The 25746-nt window shown below is 36.0% G+C and overlaps 1 protein-coding gene across 4 annotated transcripts in view; it reads left to right on the top strand.

Moving 5' to 3' along the window:
• Positions 1-25746, top strand: part of CDK14 (cyclin dependent kinase 14) — a 547444-nt gene that overhangs the window by 264190 nt on the left and 257508 nt on the right. For 3 of the 4 annotated variants that reach the window (XM_032402204.1, XM_032402205.1, XM_032402207.1), the window contains 2 exons: positions 3985-4047; positions 21261-21384. In XM_032402204.1, coding sequence (XP_032258095.1) covers positions 3985-4047; positions 21261-21384 — 187 coding nt within the window. The remainder of the gene's footprint in view (positions 1-3984; positions 4048-21260; positions 21385-25746) is intronic. The other variant, XM_032402206.1, reaches the window with a different exon arrangement.

Below are 25746 nucleotides of genomic sequence, written 5' to 3'. Positions count from 1 at the left end.
TGAAGGTTTGGAAGATTTTCCATTAAACTCATCTGAACTTAGTACTTCTTTTTTAGGTATAGCTGTTCAATTTCTGTCTCTTGTAGAATCGAATTTAATAACTTCTGTTTTTTTAAGAGACATAAGTTTTTATCTAGATATCAAATGTATTATTGGTTTAAAGATGTGTATAATACTGTTTGGTTTATGGTATTATATGTTTATTGTATATTTTTAAATCTTCACATTTTTAGTTGTGTCATTATTCTTATTCTTAACACTGATTACATCTTAACAAAACCCTTCACTTAAAAAAAACACAAATTTTCCAAGGTTTGTTTGTTTTATTGGGCTTAAAAAAATTTTTTTTTTATTTGAGTATAGTTGACACACAATGTTACCTGAGTTTCAGGTGTACAACATAGTGATTCAGCATCTCTCTATGTTATGCTGTGCTCACATCAAGTGTAGCCACTATCGGCCACCATATGACGCTGTTACAGTCTCACTGGTTATATGATTGGGCTTTTCAAAGAAATGGGTTTCTCTTTAATTGATCAAGCCTGTTGTTTTCTAGTTTTCTAATTAATTAATTTCTGCTATTAACTACATTAATCCCATCTATTTTCTTTGGGTCTCTTTGGTTTTTTGGTATTCTCTAGCTTTAGTTTATTGGTTGTTTTATTTTTTTCAGTCATTCTTATATTAAAATTAATGAATGTAATTAATGATCTATATTTCCCTGACAGTAAAGCTCTGGCCATTTTCCATTGCTTTAAAATTTATGCTGTATCTCACTATCATTTTTAAATAATTTAAACATTTTTGGTTTTCTTTATTTTTTTAAAGAAATTTTCCACAAAAATAGATTTTCTTTCCTTGTTCCTCCTTTTCTCATTCTCACCCTTTAACTGCTTGTCTTCCTTCATTATTTTATTTCTGTTATCATTGAACTTAAGACCCTATTGACTAGAAGAAGCATTACTTGATGTACTAGTAAGAGAAAAAAAATGCACTCAATTAAACTGTGATTTAGTACTTTCTTATCATTCAGAGTTTTTACTTTATGCCCACTGAAGGAGCCCTACAGATTTTAATTCTGGCACTTTTTATAGAATCTTACCTGAAGTTTTTAATAAATGATGGTTTCCAGATAACAATTACATCTCATTCTTCCATCTTTTTTCCTCAGATGGTCCTTACATTGTTCACTGATGACCCATGCCATCAGAGTAATAAAAATAGAAAGTTTGCTCAAACGCAGGTGATACCAACTACATTCCAAATACTGCCTGGGAAAGAGCAAATTCAAGCTGTCATTCCAATGTCAGAGAAAAAAAGAATTGTATATCTTAGAGTGGATGAAATACACTACATTTTGATTTTAATTTTATTTTAGTTGTGGTGAGAGGATGTAATATCACTTCTGCTGTCTAACTTTTAAGGCTTTATCTGTGTCTAATACATTGTCAAGTTTTGTGAATACACCATTTGTGTTTAAAAAGCATGTGTAGCATGAGTTGAATGGGCACAAAAGGAAACACGCTATTTAATTGTATTATTCATATCCTTTGTAACCTTCCCTTTTTTTTTTTTGCCAATTCCATTTGTTGACTTTTGAAATAAGTAAGCTAAGTACCTCAAGATTTGTGAAATTATTAGTTTCTTCTTTTATTTTTACCAATTTTTGCTATATATTGATATGCCATGTTGTTAGGTTTGTTAATGTTCAATACATTTTCCTTGAATTCTGTTATGTCTAATATTTACATTGATATGATTCCTTTACTGGTATGAATAACAAAATATAAATAACATAAATATATAGTATAAAATACATTATTTGTTATTTTCATATTTTTTGTTGTTTATCATTTTTAGTTTGTATCTTGGAAACAGTGTAAATTGGATTTTCTTTTGTAAACTGAGATTTTACATTTTTATTAGGAATTGTAACGTATCATAGATATATAATTACTGATAAAATTGGATATACTTTCTCTTGTTTTATTTGTTGTGTGTGAAGTGATGAACAAATGTGGTACAGTTCTTCCTCTGTGGATTTTATTATATAATGGGCAATATCTTAAATAATAGCTCATTTTTGTTTATCATGTTATAGGTGAAAAGTATGTTCTGTTGTACTATTTTATCTGTTCTTCAAAAATCTTTAAGGGAGGTGTTAGCCCTATTCAAAAGGACAGAAAAATTAACATGGAGTTACATGGCAATTTGGGGACTAGAATTCATTCCTCAGTTTGGTAAATGCAGTCACTCAGGAAAAACTCCATGGAACTCATAATTATATTTTAGCGTCATTTTTAATGAGCTATACTATATATAAAACTATTTCCACCTTTCTTCAGTTCTTCTCTGTGTTGACATTTTGCCTGGACTGAAGAGGCAATAATTTCCAAATCAAACATAGTTTCTGTCCTCAGGGAGTTTGACTTTCATTTGGAAGCTCAACACCTTGGGTGTGGTCTAAGATAAAGGCAGTATTATCTTAGAAAGAATCTAAAAGCATTTCTTCAATCCTATTTTCTTTCCCTTTTCCCTTCAATTGGCTAACTTCTTTCATTCTCTACTCATGTCTGATTCTTCCAGAGGCTTTTCCACCATCTCTACACCACAATACGTTCCCCCTGGTATGCCCTCAAACATTGCCCAGTCCTGTTCCTAAAATAATATACAAGATAGTGTGCTATAATTATTGGTATATCTGTTTTTTGGTTGTTGTTTTTTTTTTTTCCCTACTTGAAACGGTTTCATTTAGTTCTGTGTCCTTAGCGACTAGTATAGTAACTGGAACACAATAAGGGCTTAAGAAGCACATGATGAATAATGAATGAATGCTAAATTTTGTTCTGTATCCTCAGCGATACCACCTGGCATGCAATAAAAGCTCAATAAAGGAGTCCGAACTGTTGTCACCATGGCTATAGCAAGATTCTTGAATATAGCATAAAACTAAATTCTTCAATAATTAAAGCCTGATAATGGGGCATAAATACTCATGTTCAGTAGCTTTTCCAGAATGATAAAACGTTTCATTGTTATAAATCTTATAGTATCCTCTAATAAGAGAAGAAAAATTGGAATAGCAACTCTACATGTTTTTTGAATTTCTATATAATTCATAATATAAGCAGAATAAGCATTAAGAAGAAAATAAATACAATTGTGGGCAAATTGAGCTTGAGATAATTAAAAGAATAACAGCATAAGATATATTTAGAGATCTTCCTTTTTAGTTATATATTGTGATGAGCACAGGGTGTTGTATGTAAGTGTTGAATCACTAAATTGTATACCTGAAACTAATATTACACTGTATGTTAACTAACTAGAATTTAAATAAAAACCTAATAAATAAAACCTGTATCTGGATAATAGTCATCCTAATTTATAATTTTGAAAGTATTTCTATTAATTTATAAAGTATATTTTGCCAAATACATTCAGGAGTTCTGGAAACTTATTAAATTATTTTTTATAGTTATGAGAAATTTAAATAAATCCAATGATTAACTTTTCTACAATGATATATTTGTAGTATTTTCATCTCATATAAAATAAATAATCATAACTTGCATTTGCACTTTGAAAAATACAAGATAATTGCAGTTTAATTGGTTTAGTGTGTGTATGTTTGTGTGTTGGTTTAGTTTTTTTTAAGTTATGGTACATATATTTATAGTTAAGTTATTTTTTAAATATATTTTCAGTGATTAGGAAATTAGGCACTTAACAAATCATGGACATGAATTCCTTCTAATACACAGATATGTTTAATATAAAACAGCGTAGAGATAAAGATAATGATTCAGTTGTGGTTAAAAATGATAGGGCGGAGAAACATTCAACTAAATACACTAAAAAATCCACCCACTTGTCTTATATTTGCTTTGTTCAGAAGGCAATGGTGACTTTGAAGTAGAAAAATATTGATTCATCATGTTATAGCCAGAGGGATGTTAATACATTTTCCCTTTTTTCTTCTAGCACACTGATTTATGTCAGTACATGGACAAGCACCCTGGGGGGCTGCATCCAGATAATGTGAAGGTAGGAAAAGATCTTTTTAAGCTGAGGGTTAGCATTCTTCATGTGTATTTTTTTAGTCGAAGTCTAATCTCTCTACCATAACTTAAAAAAAAAAAAAGTTGTGTAAAGAGAGTGATATTGAAATGAAGCATGGTTATTGCTTTGTTTAGTGATTGGAAACTGTGTTTAAATATTAAGTATTTTCACTGGAATATTATTGTTTAGAACTTATTCTATTTTTGTTTCATGGAGAAACAATTTGCTAATAATAAGTGAGATCCACTGGAATACTATTGTAACACTGTTTTTAAGAAAAGAGAGTCTCAGGTAGCTCTACCTTGGACCTTCATACTAAAGTGCCACTAAGTTTTAATATAAAATATTATGATCCAAAACAATGTTATAGTGAGTTCTCAGTGTATATTTTTTCATTTGTATGTACAAACAGATAAAAATAGTTTCCTACTGCTCTCTTTCATTTCTTTTACTACAAATTGGATTACTATGTGTCAAAAGAACTAAGTTTTTCTAAGATTTGACCCAGCAGCCATCTTGGAAATTGTCTCAAAATTTCACACTTCGAACAGGAGACTCTTTCTTAACATATGTGAGCAAGTCAGAAGATACCAGAAAGTTTAAGGATGTGCTCACATTTTATAATTCAAATGACTACATTCATGATCCTGAGAATCAACTGAGTACTGTGGATGTATGTGAAGTAGAATTGTGCCCATTTCTTCCCATTCATTATCTATCTACACCACTCTCTCCAAGAGACACCTTCTTTCTTTTGTACCTTTCCCTTTGGTTGTAAAGGTGTATGTGCTCATATGCTATTTTGTGTGTGTTTATTTTGCTCTATAAAAACAATATATATTATTGTATGGCATTTAAAAAAATATCATGGATATCCTTTAAAATCAATACATCACTGTGTAGTTTAATTTTCCTAATAACTGCATATGAGTCCATAGTATGAATGAACTGTAATTTTCAATTGTTTTCTTATTCATGGATCTTATGTTGTTTCTAGAATGTTGTTATTCTAAATTATTCTAGAGTAAATAGTAGTTTAAAACCTTTACATTCTTCTTTTGTATATCGGTTAATGGATTTTCTTTATTAAGAGACATAACTTCAGTTTTAATGAATTTGACTGGAACATTTGCCCATGAGGTTTTGAATTCTAGAAGGACTATTTTCCTCTACTTTCACAAGCATTGACTATAACCAATCATTTTAATTTTTGCCATTCTGATGAGCAAAAATAGAATATCTTTTATGTTAGTGTTTCCTTGACTGCTAGTAATACTAGTATCTTTTTCACATGTTTCTTGACCATTTGTAATTATTTTGCCTGTTCTTATATATTGTCCATTTTTCTATTATTTATTTTCTTATTTTTAATAAGTTGCAGATGCTTGTTAATATTTGTGGCATTAATAATGAGGATTGTCATGATGGCCAGTTATGTTGTATAATTTTAAAATGCATGAACTTGTAACAGCTCTGAAAAAACATTGTTTAGACAAATAATAGAATCAATATGTTTCATATAGCTCTTTTTTTGTTGTGCACTTTTTCTTTTGTTTTGTTTTATTCATAGATATCTTTTAAATTTTTTGACTATTCATTTTTCTTCAAAATCAGTATCCATTGACATAGACAGTTTTTTTAGTAGTTAGATTGGGGAAGAAATTTTGACAGATGGTTAAGATGTGCTTTATTAATCTTGCCATGTTTAAGTCCAACTCCAAACATTAATATCATAACATGAGCATAATTTTTTCTTTTTTTTCCTAAACATTAAAACATTTCAAGTTGTCTCATTTACACATTAAATGTTCTCTTCTTAGGGTTGATTGGGTTCAAAACCAACAGTACAGTACATCCATACTCCTGTTTCCTACCTTAATCCTAGGGATCTGTGGAGAACCCAGGGGGAGCCCAGGGGTCTGTTAGCCTCACTGGACAGCAGCAGCTACTCTGAGCAAACTTTCATTTCCTGACTTCCAAGTTCAGTGACAGGATTGAGATTAAAGACCTGACTGAACCTTTTCAAAGAGTGGCTCAGTTGCTTAAGCATCCAACTCTTGATTTCAGCTCAGGTCATGATCTCAGGGTGTGAGATTGGGCCCCGCATCAGGTTCCGTGCTCAGCGCAGAGTCTGCTTGAGGTTCTCTCCCTCTCTTCCTCTCTTCCTCTGCCCCTCCCCCTGTTCTCACATTCTTGCACTAAATAAATAAATAAATAATCTTAAGGAAAATCATGGCATCACTGGATTTTTATTGTCCTTGCTTGGTTTTCTCACCAGCCTCTGTGTGTCATTAGTTGTGGGCAAGTATTGGTGGAAAATTTTGTTGGTGAAACAAAGAAAAGAGCTTTTTCCACAAAGCATCGTTGTGTTCACCATCCTCAGGCCAGTGTCACTGATGATTTTTGTGGCACTTTTAAGTTCTGCTTCTTCCGTGCCATTTTCTTTTTCTCTTATCTTCTCGTGGTTATGAGGAGATTGATCTCTGTATTGTGGTTTTTCAAGAACTAGTCTGTACTTCCTTGAAATCATGTTTCAGTAGCTCTTCCCCAAGTTTTGCAAGTTTTTCTCTCATTCCATGGTCCTCCATTATACTTCAGATACCTAGTGTTTGCTCCCTGTTCCCAGCCCTTGTAGTGCCGTGGCAGTAAACATGGTTTCTAGTTAGTGTCACCTAAGGTGTGGTGAGAAACTTAATGGTGAATGTGTTCTTCATTCAGTGTAGAAATAATGTCAAAAATTAGATGCAACACCCACGGTGAGTCTGGATATTAGTCATATAGAGCAGGAATTATACCCACTCAGAAGTGGTTTGATGTGGTCACAGATTGATGCTCTACTACATTTTTGCCTTTAAAAGAGCATGATACGATTTACCTCTTCTTACGCCTTTTTGAATAACTGAAAGTCAGCAAAACATATTGATATATGGTATTCCTTTACCCATCGCTGTTGAAATCTTGGCTCCTTGAGGATTTGCCAAAGTGTACTGGATAGTCTCAGTACTTCTTAAGAGTACAAGAAACCTCAGTAGTCCTTGAAAGGTCTTCAAATATGGCTCCATGGCAGAGTCACCTGCAAAGCTTTATATATATATATTCTCTGTTCTCATCTTCCAGAATCAGAATCAGATTTCAAAATCCCTTTAAGAAGGGAATGGTGGGCATTTGCTCAGACCCAGGGCTGAGAGCTCAGGGTGCCTCCCATGAACCACAGTGTCCCCTCGCTCTCCCTGTGACCCTGATGGCTTTAACCCCGCAGGACATGTATGCTTGCTAGCTATCCTGGCCTGTTTCCCTCTCACAACCTTACAGCCTGCCTTCCCCCACGGCTCCTCACTCTGCCAGTGAGGTGGTCACAGTGGGCAGGGGCTGGGTGGGTGGGTGCAATAGGGAAGAGCGTGAGAGACAGAGTCTGGCCTGTAGTGCTTCAAGAAACAGGTGTCAGACCTGTTTCTACCTCACAGTAGAAAATTGTAAGCATCTTTTGTGGATAATCTGACCAGTCCAAGAGACCAGAAGAATCCAGGTGACTCTACAGTGAAGACCCCCTTTGAAAAGTAAGTAGCTTGGAGGAAGCAAAGTTGCGTGCATTAATTAGAGAAAATAGGAAAGAAAACTTCCAAAAATCATCAATATTCTCCAAGAGGTATAAGAATAATGGTATATCTATAAAAGAAGAATGATAGGCTATTTTTAAGAAGAGGAACTTAGTGAACAGAAAGTTGCTTTAGAAATTAAAAATATGATGACAGAAATAAAAATTAACAAAAAAGGGTGGATGATAAAGTTGAAGAAGTATGCCAGAAAATAGAGCATAAAACACGAATCTAAAAATGAAAAAGAAAATATCAAAAAAAATTAGGGGTCCAGTCCAGGGTATCCAACATCTGAATAATTGGAGAAAATAGACAGGAGGGAATCATTAAAGTAATAGTCATTAAACTACACTATTTCCAGCTGTGAATGATGTGAATTTCAAGATGAATAGGGTCCATTAAATGCCCATAACATTTAATGAAAATAGACTGACAAAATTCATTTATTGCAAAATTTCAGAAGAGTGGTTTCAAAGAAAAATACTACAAAAGGATCGGCTTTATTGCAATGGACCAAAATCACAGCGGCATTAGGTATTTCAACAGCGACATCAGAAGGGAGACAGCAGTGGGGTAGTGGCTTGATGGTTCAGATTTCAGACTATTCTTCTGGGGCGCCTGGCTGGCTCAGTTGATAGAGCATGTGACTCTTGACCTCAGGATTGTGAGTTCAAGCCCCATTGTGGGTGTAGAGCTTACTTAAAAATAAATAAAATTATTCTCTCAACCTATTATGCTATACAAAGTATCAAGTAAACCTGAGGGGAAAATAATTATTTTCAGATGTTCAAGGAGTTGAAAATTATGCCCGCCCTAGCATCCTTTCTCAGGAAGCTACTCAAGGATGTACTCCACTAGAACTCGGGTATAAACCAAGGCAGAGAAGACAAAGAAACCAGGTAACAGAGGCTAGCCCAGGAGAGAGATGCAAGAGATTTTCAGAACGATGTTGAAAAGAGTCCCCGGATGACAGTTATGCATCAGGTCGGGACAGTAATCCACTGGTCCGATTAGAGCAGGTCAGAAGTTGCCAGGAGAGATTTCCAAGAAGAGGAAATTGTTAGGTAGAACACCTAACATGTTTGAGCAGATTTCCAAGATGGGAAAAGAGTTTGGCGTTGAATTAGCAGTAACTACAAAGAAAACTAAATGAAGGAAAACAAGCCAGTAAACAAAAGAACTAGATCATCACTAACACCAGGAAAAACAAATTATTGTGCAGGGGGAAGAAAAGTATTCATAGTAAACGTGATGGCTCAGGTCACAATCGTAATATTTAAACATTAATGTTGGTATAATTAAAAAAGAAAAACACCTCTTTAAGTGAGCCTGCTGTAACCAAGCAAGCTCCTTCCAGGATTAGCATCCTAGAAAGGGCTTTTTGACTCTTTGTCCAATGTTCTTTTCCCTACACCGCAGGATTAATACATTAAATTACTGTAATTAACTTATTATTTGACTTTATATGCACTCAGTCACATAGGTTTGTCGTCATTTTCATATTGAAGATAATACTTATACCTTCTCTGAGGGTGTGGGAAGTTAAAAAATAGAATGCAGCTTGTTAATGCCTGTGTTTTGGCATCTGAATTGCAGTGCACGGAAGCAGACGGCCCTTATTACCATGTTGGTTTCCATGGGAGGCCACTCACCTAATTATGCGCTGGCTTTTCTTCACCTGCTTAGACACAATGCACTCCTCCAGGGTTACATTCAGGATCTGCACTGCAGGTGAAATTATTCTCAAAGAAGTCTGACTATGACATAGTGACAGATGTCCCACTGGTATTTCTATTTGATGTATTAACGTATTTTTTTTCATGTGGTGATATTTATTGTCACCTAAATCTATGAATGCAAAATGAAGAGCATAAGAATAATATTTACTAAGTTAACAGCTGTTCATAATGCTGAGCTAGATGTTAATTAAAAAAAAAAAAACAGTTGAGCTAAAATAAGACCTTGTAATGGTTCTCTGTAAATTTAAGGAGATGTGAAAACCAGGTGAGATAAACTATTATGTTGAAAAGAGCATGTTCTGTAATAACTCCAAAGCTCTGTGTTTGCCTAAATAGCTCGTAGATCATTAAATGATTGCAATGTCATAAATACTGAATATTCATTATGTTGAACAGAAGGAAAGTACAGTGATCAAATCCTTTTGCTTCTAAATGTGGCAATTTCGACTTTTAGTTTCATTATTGGGCAGCAAGACAGTATATGTGAAACGTTTATCTTGGATTCTAAAAATGTACATATTTTTATTTACATTTCATATATCCTTGTTTATGGTAATAATATGGGATGTCTTGTCAACTAAAGTTGTTCTTTAGTGTGAATCTTCTCAAGCATTACAAAGATGATGTATCATTGAAAAATGGAGGGGGGAGAAAGAACAACTGGAGTGGTACATAACTTGTGATTTCATAACAAAGCATGGGATATTCTACAGTGATTTTATACTATATCCTTAGCAAAACATCTGTTAAGTTTTATCTTGCTTGATGTATATTCCTTGTAAGTCCTGGAATAAACTCATAACAAAAATTGTCAATGTTAACTAAATTTCTAGAATCACTGTGCTTTCTCAGTATGACATTGTGAAATAAATATTCGCTATTAACTAATGGTTTGTTTCTTAGCATAATATGAATTTTAGACAAATGGGTAATTTTAGCAGTTAATTACTTAGAGGGCAATTTAAAATCTCAATCAAAAGCCTGAGGACATTGTCCTTGTTATAAATATTTATGATGATTAAAGGTATAGCAACCAATTGCTAGAACATAATTGGTATGTCAGAAACTGGTTAGAATTTTGGGGGGAGGGTAGTTAATTTTTTCCCCCTTTAAGCCATTCACTCTGAATTTTATTAGGTTTTGGCTCTCATAGTTGAGTTGAATGCAGGACTTGTATTCTTCAATTTATAACTCTCAGTGATTTACAGATTGATCATTGAGGTAAAGGAAATGACCATAACAGTCTAAATTTTGTCCTTCCAGTGTTTTATGTGTTCTTTAAAAATTAATAATCATGAGAGACTGAAAATTAAGGTTCATGGAAAAAAAGATTAATTGCTGCTGTCTCCAGCTAATATCTAGAAATGTAGACGCGTGAATTTTAATATCATGACGACATTGGATCCTCCTGTGTTTTACTGTAATATACCTTCATTTCCATGTTATCCTAATGGCTTTTCTAGAAGATTCCTTGCAAAAATGCATTTGCAGTTTTTTAACGCAACTGTTTTGGGATAACTCAAAATAACCAAAGTAATTGTGAATACTGTGCCTTAGTCTCTGAAATATCTGAAATCCAACTGGCATAAAGCTGAGTTTCATTTTTGCATTTCAATATCTATATTAATTAAAAAGATATGAGGATTATTATGCTTGAAATACCGCTATTTTTCTTTCATAGTCCAGGGAACAAGCAGGTGTATAACAGACAGAATAATGTTATGCCAAATTAAGATTGTCTTATACAGATGGCACGGAGAATTGATTCCTAAATGAGACTTTCTAATGTTTAGATAGAAAATCAGGTGTTACCTGATTTTCTCCATACTCTGCTTTAGAACTCTCATTTAGCTGGTAATGATTTCCTACTATGCGTTACTGTGAATATATAGAGACTTTTCTCATTCTGTATTTTGGGAAATAGGATTATTTCATGAAGCTATTAAAGAGTGCTTTAGTCTCAGCACCTGTCCAGGTTTCTTTTGAACATTTTTATCCTATTTTTATTGTAACAGAATAATCTTCCATATCTAGAAAGTGAAGGATTAACAATCAAAGAAACAATAAAAGAAAGTGAAACTCCATGTGTTGATTCACATTGTGCTGGACATTCAGAAGGGGTCTCAGTAGTGAATTTCTGGTGAAGCTGTGGGGCCACTTTCAGTTGTTCTGATCATGTCTTTTGTATCTTTTTTTTTTTTTTTTTTAAAGATTTTATTTATTTGACAGAGAGACACACAGCGAGAGAGGGAACACAAGCAGGGGGAGTGGGAGAGGGAGAAGCAGGCTTCCTGCCGAGCAGGGAGCCCGATGTGGGGCTCGATCCCAGGACCCTGGGATCATGACCTGAGCCGAAGGCAGACACTTAACGACTGAGCCACCCAGGCGCCCCTCATGTCTTTTGTATCTTTGGCATCATCTGCGGATCTGCTTGTCACAATCTGGATCAGACAAAGGAATCAAGGCAGCTAATTAAATGGCAGACTCTTTCTTAGGAGTGCTTTAAAGCCTAGATTGAAAAGAAATCACCCCAAAGATTGATGAAGTATGGTCATTGGAAGTATGCCATACGATATTTTGTAAGATGGAAGATAATTGTAAGATGAAATTACCCAGCCTGGGGAGTACCCAATGAGAGTACGTCCTCCTGGGTTTTAATCTTCAAGCCATTCACCTTGCTTCTCTCTCATTTAAGATGGATCCTGCACTTGACCCCTTTGTTTGTATGTTTTCCAAGACAAACATGAGGACCCAGGAAGGAAATCAGCCTGAGTAATAAAGTCATGTACACACTACCGAGGATTTTTCTGATTTTTGGACCGGTACAGCCTTCGTGTGACTAGCCAGTACATCGCGTAGCTATTTTGTTATTAATGTATCCATTCCTATTATTTGAGACCTCTCTGAGAGGATAGAAAGAGAGCTTTGTTGATCATTATATCCAAATTCAAAGTGTTTCCTGCATTCCGTTTGAAATTTTTCTGTGTTATAGCTTATACATATGAGCTTTCTCTAAGACCCTTAGACTCAAGATTTATCACCTGTGTCAGTTTTTCAGTGTGCATCTCTCTCTCTCCTTTTTAATTGTAATTTTATTGTGTTTTTATCTGGAAGCCTGTACCTCTCACTCCCCTTCACCCATTTTGCCCATATCCCCACTCCACTCCCTTCTGGCCACCACCAATTTCCTGTTTATGGGTCTGTTTCTGCTTTTTGTTTGTTTGCTTGTTTGTTTTTAGATTCCACATGTAAGTGGAATCAGATGGTATTTGTCTTTCTCTGACTGACTTATTTCACTTAGCATAATGCCCTCTAGGTCCATCCGTGTTGTCACAAATGGCAAGATCTCATTTTTTATGGCTGAGTAATATTCCTGTGTGTGTGTGCGCACACGTGCACATGTGCGTGCTCCATCTCTTCTTTATCCCTTCATCTGTCAGTGGTCCCTTGGGTTGCTTCCATATCCTGGCTACTGTAAATAATGCTGCAGTAAACATAGGGGTGCATATATCTTTTTGAATTATTATTTTCATTTTCTTTGCGTAAATACCCAGTAGTGGAATTATTGGATTATATGATATTTGTATTTTTAATTTTTTGAGGACTCTCCATACTGTTTTCCACAGTGGTTCCATCAATTTGCATTCCCATCAACAGTGCAGAAGGGTTCCTTTTTCTCCAGTTCTCGCCAACATTTGTTACCTCTTGTCTTTTTGATTCTAGTCATTCTGACAGGTGTGAGGTGATATCTCCTTGTGGTTTTGATTTGCATTTCCCTTACAACGAATGATGTTGGACATCTTCTCCTGTGTTTTTTACCATCTGGATATTTTCTTTTGAAAAATGTCTATTCAAGTCCTCTGCCGATTTTTTAATTGGGTTGATTGGGGTCTTTTTGGTGATGTATAAGTTCTATATATATTTTGAATATTAACTCTTAATCAGATATATCATTTGCAAATATTATCTTTCATTTCAGTAGGTTGCCTTTTTGTTTTGTTGATGCTTTCCTTCGCTGTGCAGAAGCTTTTTATTTTGGTGTGGTCCCAGTAGTTTATTTTTGCTTTTTTTCCCTTGCCTGAGGAGACATGTCTAGAAAAATGTGTCTGTAGCCAATGTCAAAGAAATTACTGCCTGTGTGTTCTCTTCTAGGAGTTCTATCATTTCAGGTCTCACATTTAGGCCTTTAATCCATTTTGAGTTTATTTTTGTATATGGCGTAAGGAAGTAGTCCAGCTTCATTCTTTTGCAAGTAACTGTCCAGGTTTTCCAGCACCATTTATTGAAGACACTGTCTTTTTTCCATTGTATACTTTTGCCTCTTTTATCATAGATTAATTGACCGTATAAGCATAGGTTTTCTTCTGGGTTATCTCTCTCTCTTTTTAAAAAAGTTTTATTAGTCTTGTCGATTGATATTAAGACACTTCATGTTGATTAGTGTCTAAGATGTTACTTAAAGCAGTAAAACCATTTTAAACTTCATTTATTACTTATCGTTGTGTGTATAAAAAGAATGACCCTTTAGTTAGGGGAGAGTAGCATACACGCACAAATGAAGTTGAGAAAAATGTGTATTTCATGCTATTTCTTTTAGTTTTATAAAGTGCGTATCAATCAGGTCAGTTGTGTAACTCTGAACTATATGGACAAAGAGAAACCTGATAACAGGTCTTAAGAAGATTATATTATTTGAATTCTTTGAAACAACTGTTTCAGTTTTTCTCTTGGAAAATGACGTTAGGTAACTATTTAAGGCCAATAGCTTAAGTTTGACCATTTTGTTTCTACTTAGCTAGGGAATATTTCTAATACTAATTTTAGGCTGTTAACCAACTTTATTAAAGGGAAAATTCCCATCCTCAGTACTACCAACTTGCTTCATCATATACACAAACCCTCATAACTTGGAAACCTACTTACTGTATTAGAGCTTCTTTCAAGGAATTTGACAAAACAAAGATCTGTCTTTCAAACCCCATTTGACTCCCTGTAAGCATCCCAGCTCTGGTTCCCATGGTTTCAATCTGCTGCTTAAGGAGGATGTCTCTCTGTACCTTGCTTGGTATCTACCATTGCACTGAGGCCAGGAGAGGGCAGAATGGGAGGCCAACTTCCCTGGTATACTCAAAGATCACAGAAAGTATGCAAGATCTTTCCCACAAGAGCTTGCCCAAATACCTGAAATTCTCATTTTTGGAGTTATTCCTCTCCAGAAAATTATCATCTTTAGGAATAAGATATTCATGCATAAATATCTCAGAGAATGTAAATTAAATAATTGTTATATTATCTGGAAATGATAAAATGTTATTTATCTCAGGACCTTGAGGGAGTGGAACAAAGAAGAAGAAAATTGAATGGAAGATCTCAAAAAGGATAAAAAGTAGCAAGACAAATTACCCCTGGAACTCAGATTTTCCAAGAACTACACCTATCTGTAGTACGTGGCAAAAAAAGTATACATCTACAACCTGATGGCTGGACATGGATATTTGTGTCTTACCCATCCCAGTAGCACACTTCACACTGTCAAGGATGTCCAAAGTGACACGTAAATTATACCATAATATTGAATATCTGGGGTTTTGTTTCTGTCTCCTTTACATCTCCATATGACAAGCTAAGCATTCTTTCCAAAAAATTTAACACATGAAACTGCAATGATGCTTTGTAAAATAGGAACTGTTTGACATGAATTCTGTACATTGTATTTGCAATTAGAATTTGGTATTTGCATTAGGTACTTGCACATTTGAAACTCACCTAAATGGAATGAATCATGATGAATCATAACTGTGGCCTTTAAAAATTTCAGAAAACCTAATATTGTAATGATACCATTATCTGATGTATATTGTAAAATATTTTGACATTTTCAGATATTTTGGGGTCTCAAAGTTTCTAATTATTTTCCATCTCCAGAAAGTTTGATGTCTGGGTAGTTTCATGTTTGCACAACCTATAGGTTTTTAAACAATACAATGGTAAACAAGGAACATATTATTTGAAGTATTTATGACCCATGTACAACTTTGGTTTATTTGCCACTGTCATATTTTCTAGCCTTAGATTCACACCATGTATAGCTACTTCAATCAAATAGTACATGTACTTTTTAAAAAAAGTCAAACAGTGCACAAGCAGTACTCTTAATTACCGGGTGTCAGAGCAAGACAAAAATGGGTTCGAATATTAGTATTACCTCTTACTTGCTGTGTGGCCCTTTGGCTGATTCATTTGATTCCTCTGAGCCGTTGTTTCTTTATCTGTGAAATAGGGGTAATAGCATCTATCTGGCAGAGGTGTTGGGAGGATTAAATTATCTAAATGAGTGTAAAGCACTAGCACAATGTCCGTCATCGTAAGCACTTAGTAAATGGCAGTTATTATAGCTCTTTTATTTGTGAGTCCCTTTCATTTCTGTTATTCAAACAATTATGAAATGATAGCATTACAAGGCGAATGACTATTAAAGGTATCTAAGACTCAATCAGTCATTTTCAAGATGAGAAATTTAAGATCCAGAGATGGTAAACTTGGCTCCCAGGGGGCACAAAAGTACACTAAATGTCTTTATAAGAATTGGTTATATACCAGAAGGCATGGGGTCCATTGCTAATAGCTCTAATAAGCCTCCTGTAAGCCCTGAGAGACTCTAGACGTTGCTTAAGAAAGTTGACCCATGAAAATCCATATGATGTTCCTGTGCTTAGTCTCATGTGAAGTGGAACCACACATATTAAATAATTCATGCATTTCAGACCATTCATAGAACCCAGTGACTCTGAACACTGATCACACATCTATAGACTTTGAAAGGGAGGGGAATATAAATCTTGTTGTTTACTGCAAGTACCAATAATTCTTCTGAGTAATAAAACATATTGAGTCCAACAATGTGTGCCTTTTACCCACTTAAAAAATTTTGATAAAAGGCCTTATCTTGATTTTTTTTTATCTACTTAAAACCTAAGTAGTTTCATAAGGGAATAGATAAAGTATTAAAGGCTATCCCCAAGAAGTATATAGCATGGCACTGAGAATACGAGCTGTTTCCTGCCAGGGATGACAAGACAACTGGGCTATAGATAGATCTGCTGCTGGCAAAAATGTTGTGTTCATCAGATTATTGCTATTTAAGGCATTTTCCCATTGGGATTTGTACTGCAGAAAGTGAACGTATTCAAACTAGAGTATAAATCCTCAGTGATTATATTGAAGAATTTGGAGGAATCTCCTTTTATAAAGTTGAAGAGAATATCCTGAGGTGACAACGTATTTTTAGGAAGACCTTATGGCTACTATAGTAGAAAGATGGAAAGAGAGTTTCACATCTGTTGATAATACTTATCAACTTCAGTACCTAAAGCCATGTTATTAATTTCTGAGAGGATTTTAAATAGCAAAAACAAATTCAGGAATCATACTCATTACATAATATACTAATTGAGACTTTTACAAACTTGGGTTCACTTAGTAAAAGCACTTTCATTATATTGGGTATATATCTGTGTTCATCCATGCATTTATCAAGCATCAGCTGCATTTAAGATGATGAGATATAATGGGGAGTTCACAAGCGCTGTGTGATGGATGAATGACTTTGAGTAAGTTTCTTGTGCATTTAGAGCTTAGTTCTCTTATTTAAAAGAAAAGAAAAAGTACAGGATGATTGATGGAAAGGATTAAATGATACATGTAAGAGTACTCAGAACAGCTTTTAAATTAGAGTAAACCTTCAATTGGTATCAGTCCCCCCTCTTTTCAGTTGCTGAGATTCCATCAATATGTACCAAGTTTTATTAGCAAATACCAAAGATGATTTGTACTTCTTTTCTGTGCATGTGGCCCCTCTTCGGTGGTCCTTCTTGCCTTCACACTGTCCCTCTGGTTTTCAAAAAGATCAAGTGTAGGTTATTGTGTGGTGATTTATACAACCAAGTGGAGTGCCTTTCTCAAAATTTATATGGGAAAGTTAGGTATTTGCCTGCTTATCTAACAGAAGAGATTCCCAAGACGTGAGTTCTCAAGACATTTCCAAAGACTGTTCCATTCTATTTAACTTAACATGTCCACTGCTTCCTTACAGCCTCCCCCAGCTAGCAGTGCATATTCTGTTAAGCACATTAAAATATTATTGCTAAAACACCAGCTTTTCTAATGTGTTTAGTGAAGTGTACTGTTGTCCCCCTGCCACCATTACGGTTATGATGATGAGTTGGTAGGTTTCTAGTTTTATACATTGTCTTTTCATTTATTTGGGTTTTTCTTCTTAATTTATCTCGTGACCTGCTTGCTTGGTCATTTCAATATTTTCCCTCAGGGTAGCAAGAGGTCTGGCATACAACACATCATTTCGCCTTGTGCATCTAGTGACTGTTCAATTTGATTTCCTAATAAAATTTTACATGTGATGACTGACCAGATTGCTATGATTTATCCCTTCCACGGGCTGCTCTTCATCTTATGGCAGGATCCGTTCTATTTTATTTTTTTTTATTTTAGTTGGAGCCTCCTCCTCCGTGCCTCCAGTACACTCCGTTTGTGTTGCTGTTACAGTGCAGACTTCTCGAAGTGGTAGCCATCTGCTGGTGTGTCTCTCATACCCAGTGAGCTGTGAGCTTCTGGAGTCCAGGGACTCCATCTAACACTTTATTTATCTTTGCATCCCTCGTGCAGACAGCACCTAGCACGGCACACGGCTGGCACTTAATAAATCCCGAGTGAATTTATTCTATGGAGATTTGTTCTGACTTATCTTTGTGCATTGCTCGAAGAGCTAAAAGTTGTTTGGGGGCTAGCACCATGTTTGGGGCTGTATTTGTCATGTCTGGGCCGCGTTTGTCATGTACACAATTGTAATTGGAGTGTGTAGTTGCCTCCTTCCCTGACACCAATTTTCTTAATCTCCTTTAATATGATACCCTCTTTGAATAGCTTCTGCATTAGCATGAGGATTATATATTTTCACTCATTAGTAAAGGTATTAAAAGAAGAGCCCTTTGGGACTGCCTGATTTACCCACTTCTACCCTTAGTGTTTGGAAAATCCCATGGCATTGTTTCCTCTCTGTTATTTTTGTATCTGCTTCATCCAGATGTTTCTAAATTCAGCTCAGTAATCACAGTACTGGTATAGGAGTGTCAGCTGTGTGTCCGGGTTAGGAAGATGGCCGGGGCACGCCGCCTGTGAGAGGCAGGATGATACATACGTGGTAGACATATGCAGAGGCTGCCCCTGGAGCACAGCGAGGAGCACCTCACGCACACCTGTGGAGGGAGTGAAGGCCTGGGGAGGTGGTCACGGTGGGCTCCAGGGAAGAGCGGTTCTTGAGGTGAGACCTAAGAAATCACCTGAAGAATCACAGGTAACGGGGGGGCGGAGGCTTTTTTGTCAGAAAAGAGGCAAGAATAAAGGTAAAGGCTTGAAGAGCACTGTGCTCGGAGCGTGGGGGTGGGTGAGATTGCGTGAAGTCAGGGAGCGGAGGGCGATGAAGCCTGAGCCCGGAAGGCTGTGGTATTATATGCCCAGACTTGATCCTGTCAGTTGGAGGAAGCAGCTTCTATGTCAACATTTTGTCCACTTGTGTTGATTTCTGGCCAAGATTCCTATAGTGAGGTAGGTGGTCAAGACCATGGACTTTGGAATCGAACTGCCTGGGTTCGAGTCCTGGCTCTGCCCCTTAATTGCTGTACAACGTGGAGAAATTTTGTGCTTCATTTCCTCATCGTGAATACAGAGATTATAGTAGTACCTCTTTCATTAAAATCGTTACAGAGATTAAATGGGGCTGCATTCGCGATGCATCCACAGAATGGCAGTTGGCACTTGCTGTCCCTGAAACTAAAACTCATAAGTCTCTGGTAGGCCCCAAAGGTCAGTTAGCTCCTTGCAGAAGGCTAGACTTTCTTTTTAAAGTCAGTTTATTTTTTGAAATCGAGTTTGTTATGTGGTCTGCTTTTGCCTTTTGTTTTTAAGCTTTTGAAAACACAAAGTAGCTTTATTGGCTCACTTTCTCCCTTCTAAACTGGAGGAATATGGATTTTCTTAGAAACTGTAATTTTAGGCTTCAGGATGGAGGGGGTATTAGGAGTAAAGAATGAAGCTGGATGGTGGCGATGGTGTTGTCTTTCCATCTGCCACACAGGAAGGATCAAGAGGAGGAGTCTAGAGAGATGTTTGCTTCCTGAGGTTCTTGAGCCACTAATTTAATCTAGGCTAACATAGAACAGACTTTTCCTTTCTGATGCTTAGATTCTGGAAATAATGACCCCAGGCCTTCACTGCTCCGTAGCATGGCATCACATACAAAGATTTTGAAATGAATTTATCTTACTGTGATTTCAAGGTATCCACCCTGTAAAAAGTTTACCTGGCTTGTATAGCCCCCCGTTAATCGGAAGATATTCCAGAAATGCTAGCTTCAGTGCCCTCAAGGAGTTGCCAATCTCTTCCATTTAAATATTCTGGAATCCTTATATCATCAATCTTTGACAACTGACTCATTTCAAATTTCCCTGAAACTGCTTTTTGTCACTAGCTAATTATATAGACTAGAATCCCGATGGCAGTTAAAACATTTGTTTTTATTTTTGTTTTAAAAGATTGATTTCTAGGAGCGCCTGGGTGGCTCAATCCGTTAAATGTCTCTCTTCAGCTCAGGTCATGATCTCAGGGTCCTGGGATCAAGCCCCGCATCAGCTCCCTGCTCAGCGGCGAGTCTGCTTCTCCTTCTTCCTCTCCCTCTGTGGTATCTCTCACTCTCATTCTCTCGCAAATAAATAAATAAAATCTTTTAAAAAAACCTAAAAGATTAATTTCTAAAAACTAGACATTATTAGGATTATTTTGCGAAGTAAATTGTTTTAAAATATTTCCTTTTTCGGGACACCTGGGTGGCTCAGTCAGTTGTGTCCGACTCTTGATTTCAGCTCAGGTCTCCATCTCAGGGTCGTGAGTTCAAGCCCTACATTGGGATCCGCACTGGGCATGGGCCTACTTAAAAATAAAATAAAATAAAATAAAATAAAATAAAATATTTCCTTTTTCATAAACAGAATATTGGAAACCCTCGCAAATCACATTGTTATGATCAAAATAGAAATATTTGATATGATCCAATATGAAAATAAACACATAAGGCCATCAGTCACTTCCTAAAATTATTTCTTATGAAAGTATTGCTCTTAAATTCTTGGTTTCTCTATTTTCTGTTTCCTTTCGGGTGGGTCTGCTTTGTAATCAGTGAAGGTGCGTGTCTGTCTTTAGGCAATAGCAATCTCTTTGGCCATATGTGCAAAAGCAGTATAATTACAATGTAGTATTAATTGGGCCATGGGACTGTTTTGTTTTAATTATTGAAATCATCTTATCTTTCCATTCCTTAAAGCATGTTAATGGGTGAATCACTGGATAACATGTTTATGTCATTTCTATGGAATTAAATATGTGCACATTTACATAAACTTGGTAAAAAAAAATTCTGCTTCCTTTGATAATGTTACAGATAGATTTTTTTTCTGCGTCTCAAGCATCACTAGAAGCCTGAGGAAATCAGATATTATAAAGAATTGATTCTTTACATTCTGCCTAATTTATAGAGTGCAGATTGGATTATAGATTTCTGGCTGAGGAGGGTATCATTCTGGGTTGACGTAATAAGTTGGTAGAAAATTTTAGATTTACTTGTTAATGAACCAGGGATTTCCATACCTTTAATGCACATTCTCTTTAAATGATTTGGGTAGGAAATTTAGTGATGGGTACCCATTTTTACCAAATACAAGTGCTTGGCGACTGTATGTAGAAACTGGCATTTATCTGTGTTCAGATTTTAACTTTTGTCTCCCTATTTTTTCAGTTGTTTTTATTTCAGTTGCTGCGAGGGCTGTCTTACATCCACCAGCGTTATATTTTGCACAGAGACCTGAAACCACAGAACCTTCTGATCAGTGACACGGGGGAGTTAAAGCTGGCAGATTTCGGTAGGAAAGCAGTTAATTACCAGTCTATTTTGTCACACTGTGAGAATGCCAGGCAGATGGTGACACTGCATTTGTTTAGGTTTGCTTCTTCTATCATTGTCGATCATGGGTAACATTTTTTTGAGGCTTGAAGGAAATTTTTTTTTTTAATGATCAACATCATGCTTCGTGGATTTATTAAAAATTCACACTGCTTGTTAGAGTCTTGAATAATCATAAGCACAAATCAGATGTCATATATTTCTAAAGGAAAAGTCCAATTTTGAGCATGAAATATATTGAAAGAAATCTAAATTTTTTCACCTTTTACTAATAATGCAAAATGTCAAACCTATTCCAAAGTGGAAGGATAGGTATAAGGAACCCTCATTACCCACCACCCAGCTTCCGCAATTATCAATCTGTTGTCAGACTTGAAGAAACCTGAATTTAAGCCTCTGGACTTTTTGGGGGCATCACAAAATATATTCAATAGTACATATTGCCCTGTGGTTTTAATAACTTAGAAATCTAGGGCCAGGGTTAAGTTTTCCAGAAATGACTGTTTCAGGACTTCTCAATAATTTTACAAAAGTAGACACTGATTCCAATTTAAAAGTTGTGGTTTTCAGTCATTGTAAGTCATCCCTTCCTTAAAGTTTTGAGGTTGGCCTCTTCCAGCTTAGAAGCTTTCCTCCAGACTCTGTGTTGAGTCCACAAAGGGGAGCAGAATTGTCTCTTCGCTGCTAGCTCTCGTCCCCTCATCAAGTGTGACATTCCTGCTTCGCCCTGGCTCTGTCACAGCAGAGAGGGTGCTGAGTCGATTCCCAGCACCGGGGGATGCTGATGGCAGCATGATATGTTGACATTGCATTGCCTCAATTATTTTTGAATACATATTCTGATTAGAAATTTGTTCCATTAAGAGTGGAATAGAAATATTACCCTTGGGACATAAACATGCCTGAGGTTGAGATACAGGCTTTTGATGAAATATGATTATCTTTTCCCTCCCCACCTTCCGATAAATAAAAGAGCAAGAAATGTCTGTTTCCTATTCCAAGGTTAGGAGACTGTTCAGTACCTTTGGAATGAATCTACTCTGTTGGGTTTTAAATATTCTTTCCTTCTAGAATTGAAATAGAATAAAAGTTAGCATAACGAGTGATATATTGTGAAAGTGTCATTTGTTCTCATCTTGTTGGTAGAAATGATGAAACTGTGTGTGTGTGTGGTTTATTGCCAGATTTTAGCATCAAAATAAGACAAGGTGGCCAGACATAAAGTCTTTCTATTACAGAGTAGAAAATAACGGGAGAGTAGGTGGGTGGAGGAGAGATTTGTGGTTCCTCAAATATAGGGTTATTGGATTTGCTGTGAACATTATTGTGTGGTTTGTCAGTATCAGGAAGTTAATAAGGCTTCATAGTGGTTTTCCGCTGGTGTTTTAATGTACTGTGAGGTGTGTGTTGGGGTGAGTAATTGCATTGAACATTTAATTCTATTGAACGTGGTTTTCTTGTGTATTTGTAAAATACATTTTACAAAGTTGATTTTGTTTATATGATCAAGGGTATGATGGGATTCTATGTAAGTGCTTACTGGGGATTATTTGTTAATTCTATGGCAATGTTTTTATTGTAATTGTCAGGTAAGTTCATCTTAAAAGATTCTTTTGGGTCTTTAAAACTGACATTTTATAATACCAGATTCACAAATAAATTGAAATGCAGTTTTAAACAACTTAGGAAGTGTTTTAGAAAATTAGAAAATTGAGAGATACTCAGAGCCAACATTCACATTTTCCTTGTGTTTTTTCCTAGTACCTTTCCTCTCCTCCTCCAGGCTCTTCTTTCTCAAAACATTTTCTTTTGTAAAGTTTCCACCCACGAATATGCCATGCACATTTTCTCATGTTGTTAAATGTGAAAAAAGTCATTTCTAACAGCTTAGATTTTTCCTTTCATAGCCCAAACCTCGTCTCTTTATTCAGTTCCTTACCAATGACCATTTAAGTGCTTGCTGCATTTCCCTCTCGGGGGCAGTCCTGTGCTGAAAGGCCTTGTCGGGGAAGCTGTGTGTGCCGCACTTGCAGTGTCCGTATTCTAAAGCCTCTGATTCCTTGCACCAGCCTGTTCTGCAGAAAGGTTGTGCCACGCACCTCCCCCCTCAGCATCACGGATTGAGTCTCCTTGCCCGGAACACACCCTTGGCATGCGTCCTCTGCACAAAGTATAATAAGCGAGACTCATCCACCAACTGACAATTTCCCCCCAATTAATTGTGCATTATTTTTGTCTTTTAATTTAAGACATGCAATTAACTGTGATTTACTGCACTTGGGCACGTGTTTATGTCTGAGCTGAAGGAAGCATAGTAGAAGCTGTGGAGAAGCTAGACAGTCAAAATGGGATGGTTCCAGGCAGCCGAACAATTAGAAACACCAGGTCTTAATTCAGACTTTGATGTATAAAGAGCTTTAGAAGCAGTTCTTTTGTCCTTTTTTTTTTCCTTGTGTGAAAATTGATTAAAAGAGACAAATGAAATCTGTGTGAGTACAAGTGCCATGTTGTAAGTGTTACTATTTTTATTAGAAAAACTACTTGGGGAGTGAGGGGGAAACACTGAAATTTATTGAATTTATTCTGAGTGTCAGACACTTAGAAATTCTTATTTCACTGTGTCTTCAATCTAGTAAGGTATATTAACCCATGTTTTTGAAAGAGACCTGGGTTCAGAGAGGCTTGACCACACAGGTAACTGGTTGAAAAGCTGGAATTCTTCAGTAGCTCTTGCAGTGCACTGAAATGATTGTGTTCATTGGTTTATCTGTTTACTTTTTTATTCCAGTACTTGATTGTAAGTTCTGTGAGGGCAGGGACTCGGCTTGTCTTTCTTACTCTTGTCTGTGCTATGTCTAGAACCATGCTTAGCACATAGTAGGCATTCAGGAGATATTGGTTGAATGAATTAAAAATATGTATGACTAAATTGAGTGTTATTTAAAGACTAAGACCCACTGAGGCTCTTGGGTTGCTCACTGGGTTAAGTGTCTGCCATCGGCTCAGGTTATGATCCCAGGGTCCTGGGATCTAGCCTTGCATTAGGCTCCCTGCTTAGTGGGGAGTCTACTTCTCCCTCTCCCTCTGCTGCTCTCCCTGCTCATGCTCGTGCTCTCTCTCTCTCTCAAATAAATAAATAAAATCTTTAAAAAAAAAAAAGACTAAGACCCACCTAAATTTACTAATTTCTTTCTGCTTCTTTGCTTTGGTAAACCAGCAGTTAAACTAATTTTCTCTTCATCAGTGCTATCTTGGCTGGGTACAGTCAAAAGTTAAAAACTTGTTAGTGTTGGAGCCTCAGGATTGCTTTGAAGCTTAGGCCCTACATACCTGCTTGGTATTTACTATGTATGTAACCTTGGGCTGCAGAAATACAGGTCACTGAGTGAATGTAAATGTGCACAGAAGGTGTCTATGATTTGCAGTTCCTACTCTGCTGGCCTTAAATGATCATCTCATTATATTGTTGTTTGGGGCAAAATGTGTTGAACATTGAATTAGGAGAGCTGGCTCTGTCTATAACTAGCCTGTGACTTTCATGAAGTCATTTATCGTTTCTGATCCTTAGGCTCCTCCACTGAAAAATAGGAGCATTGGACTGGTACTTTCCAAGATCCTTTTAAGTGCTATTTTGTTTTGTTTTTATGTTGTACATTTCTGAAATTATTAATTTATTTTCTAATAACCAGATATTTGCTGGTGATTAAAAATCGGTCCATTGAATCTGGAATCAGTACTATACCATCCCTCCCTTGAATCTAATTTTTTTATTCTATCTTCTGGAAATTCAAACAGATGAGAGCCACAGTTTTATAATACGCACTGAGATCACATTAAAAGAAAATTATTGAAGTATGACAAGTAAATGCATAAATAAATTCACCAAGAAATTAGTGTTCATTTGCAGTATAGTAGTATGAAACTTAAGGATATATTTCCATGTAAATGAGATTAAAACAAAATAGATGAGTCTATAGACTTTCCTGCAATCCCCGTAAGACAAGGATGGTGTCATCCACATTTCCCTGCTATTCTCCTGCTGTTTTAAAGGGTCATGCCTAAGTCTATGGAAAGACAGCTGGGCCGAATTTGGCCCTGAAGAAATGAGACAGTGAGAACTCAGTAATGTAAGCACATAAGCTTTTGGCTTATGTGTATTTTATATATATATATATATATAATTATTATTATTATTATTTTTTTTTTTACTGACTTTCCTAATGCAGGAACCTTGTTAAACATCTCTGTGGTTTTAATCAAGGAAAGTTGGGTGGGTCTCTTTCCCACCAGAGGTCTAAAATATTACCTTCCTAATGTTGGC

The sequence above is a fragment of the Phoca vitulina genome, unplaced genomic scaffold (assembly GCF_004348235.1).
Source record: "Phoca vitulina isolate PV1807 unplaced genomic scaffold, GSC_HSeal_1.0 scaffold4, whole genome shotgun sequence".
NCBI lineage: Eukaryota > Metazoa > Chordata > Mammalia > Carnivora > Phocidae > Phoca > Phoca vitulina.
This window is presented reverse-complemented; position numbering and strand designations above follow the sequence as displayed.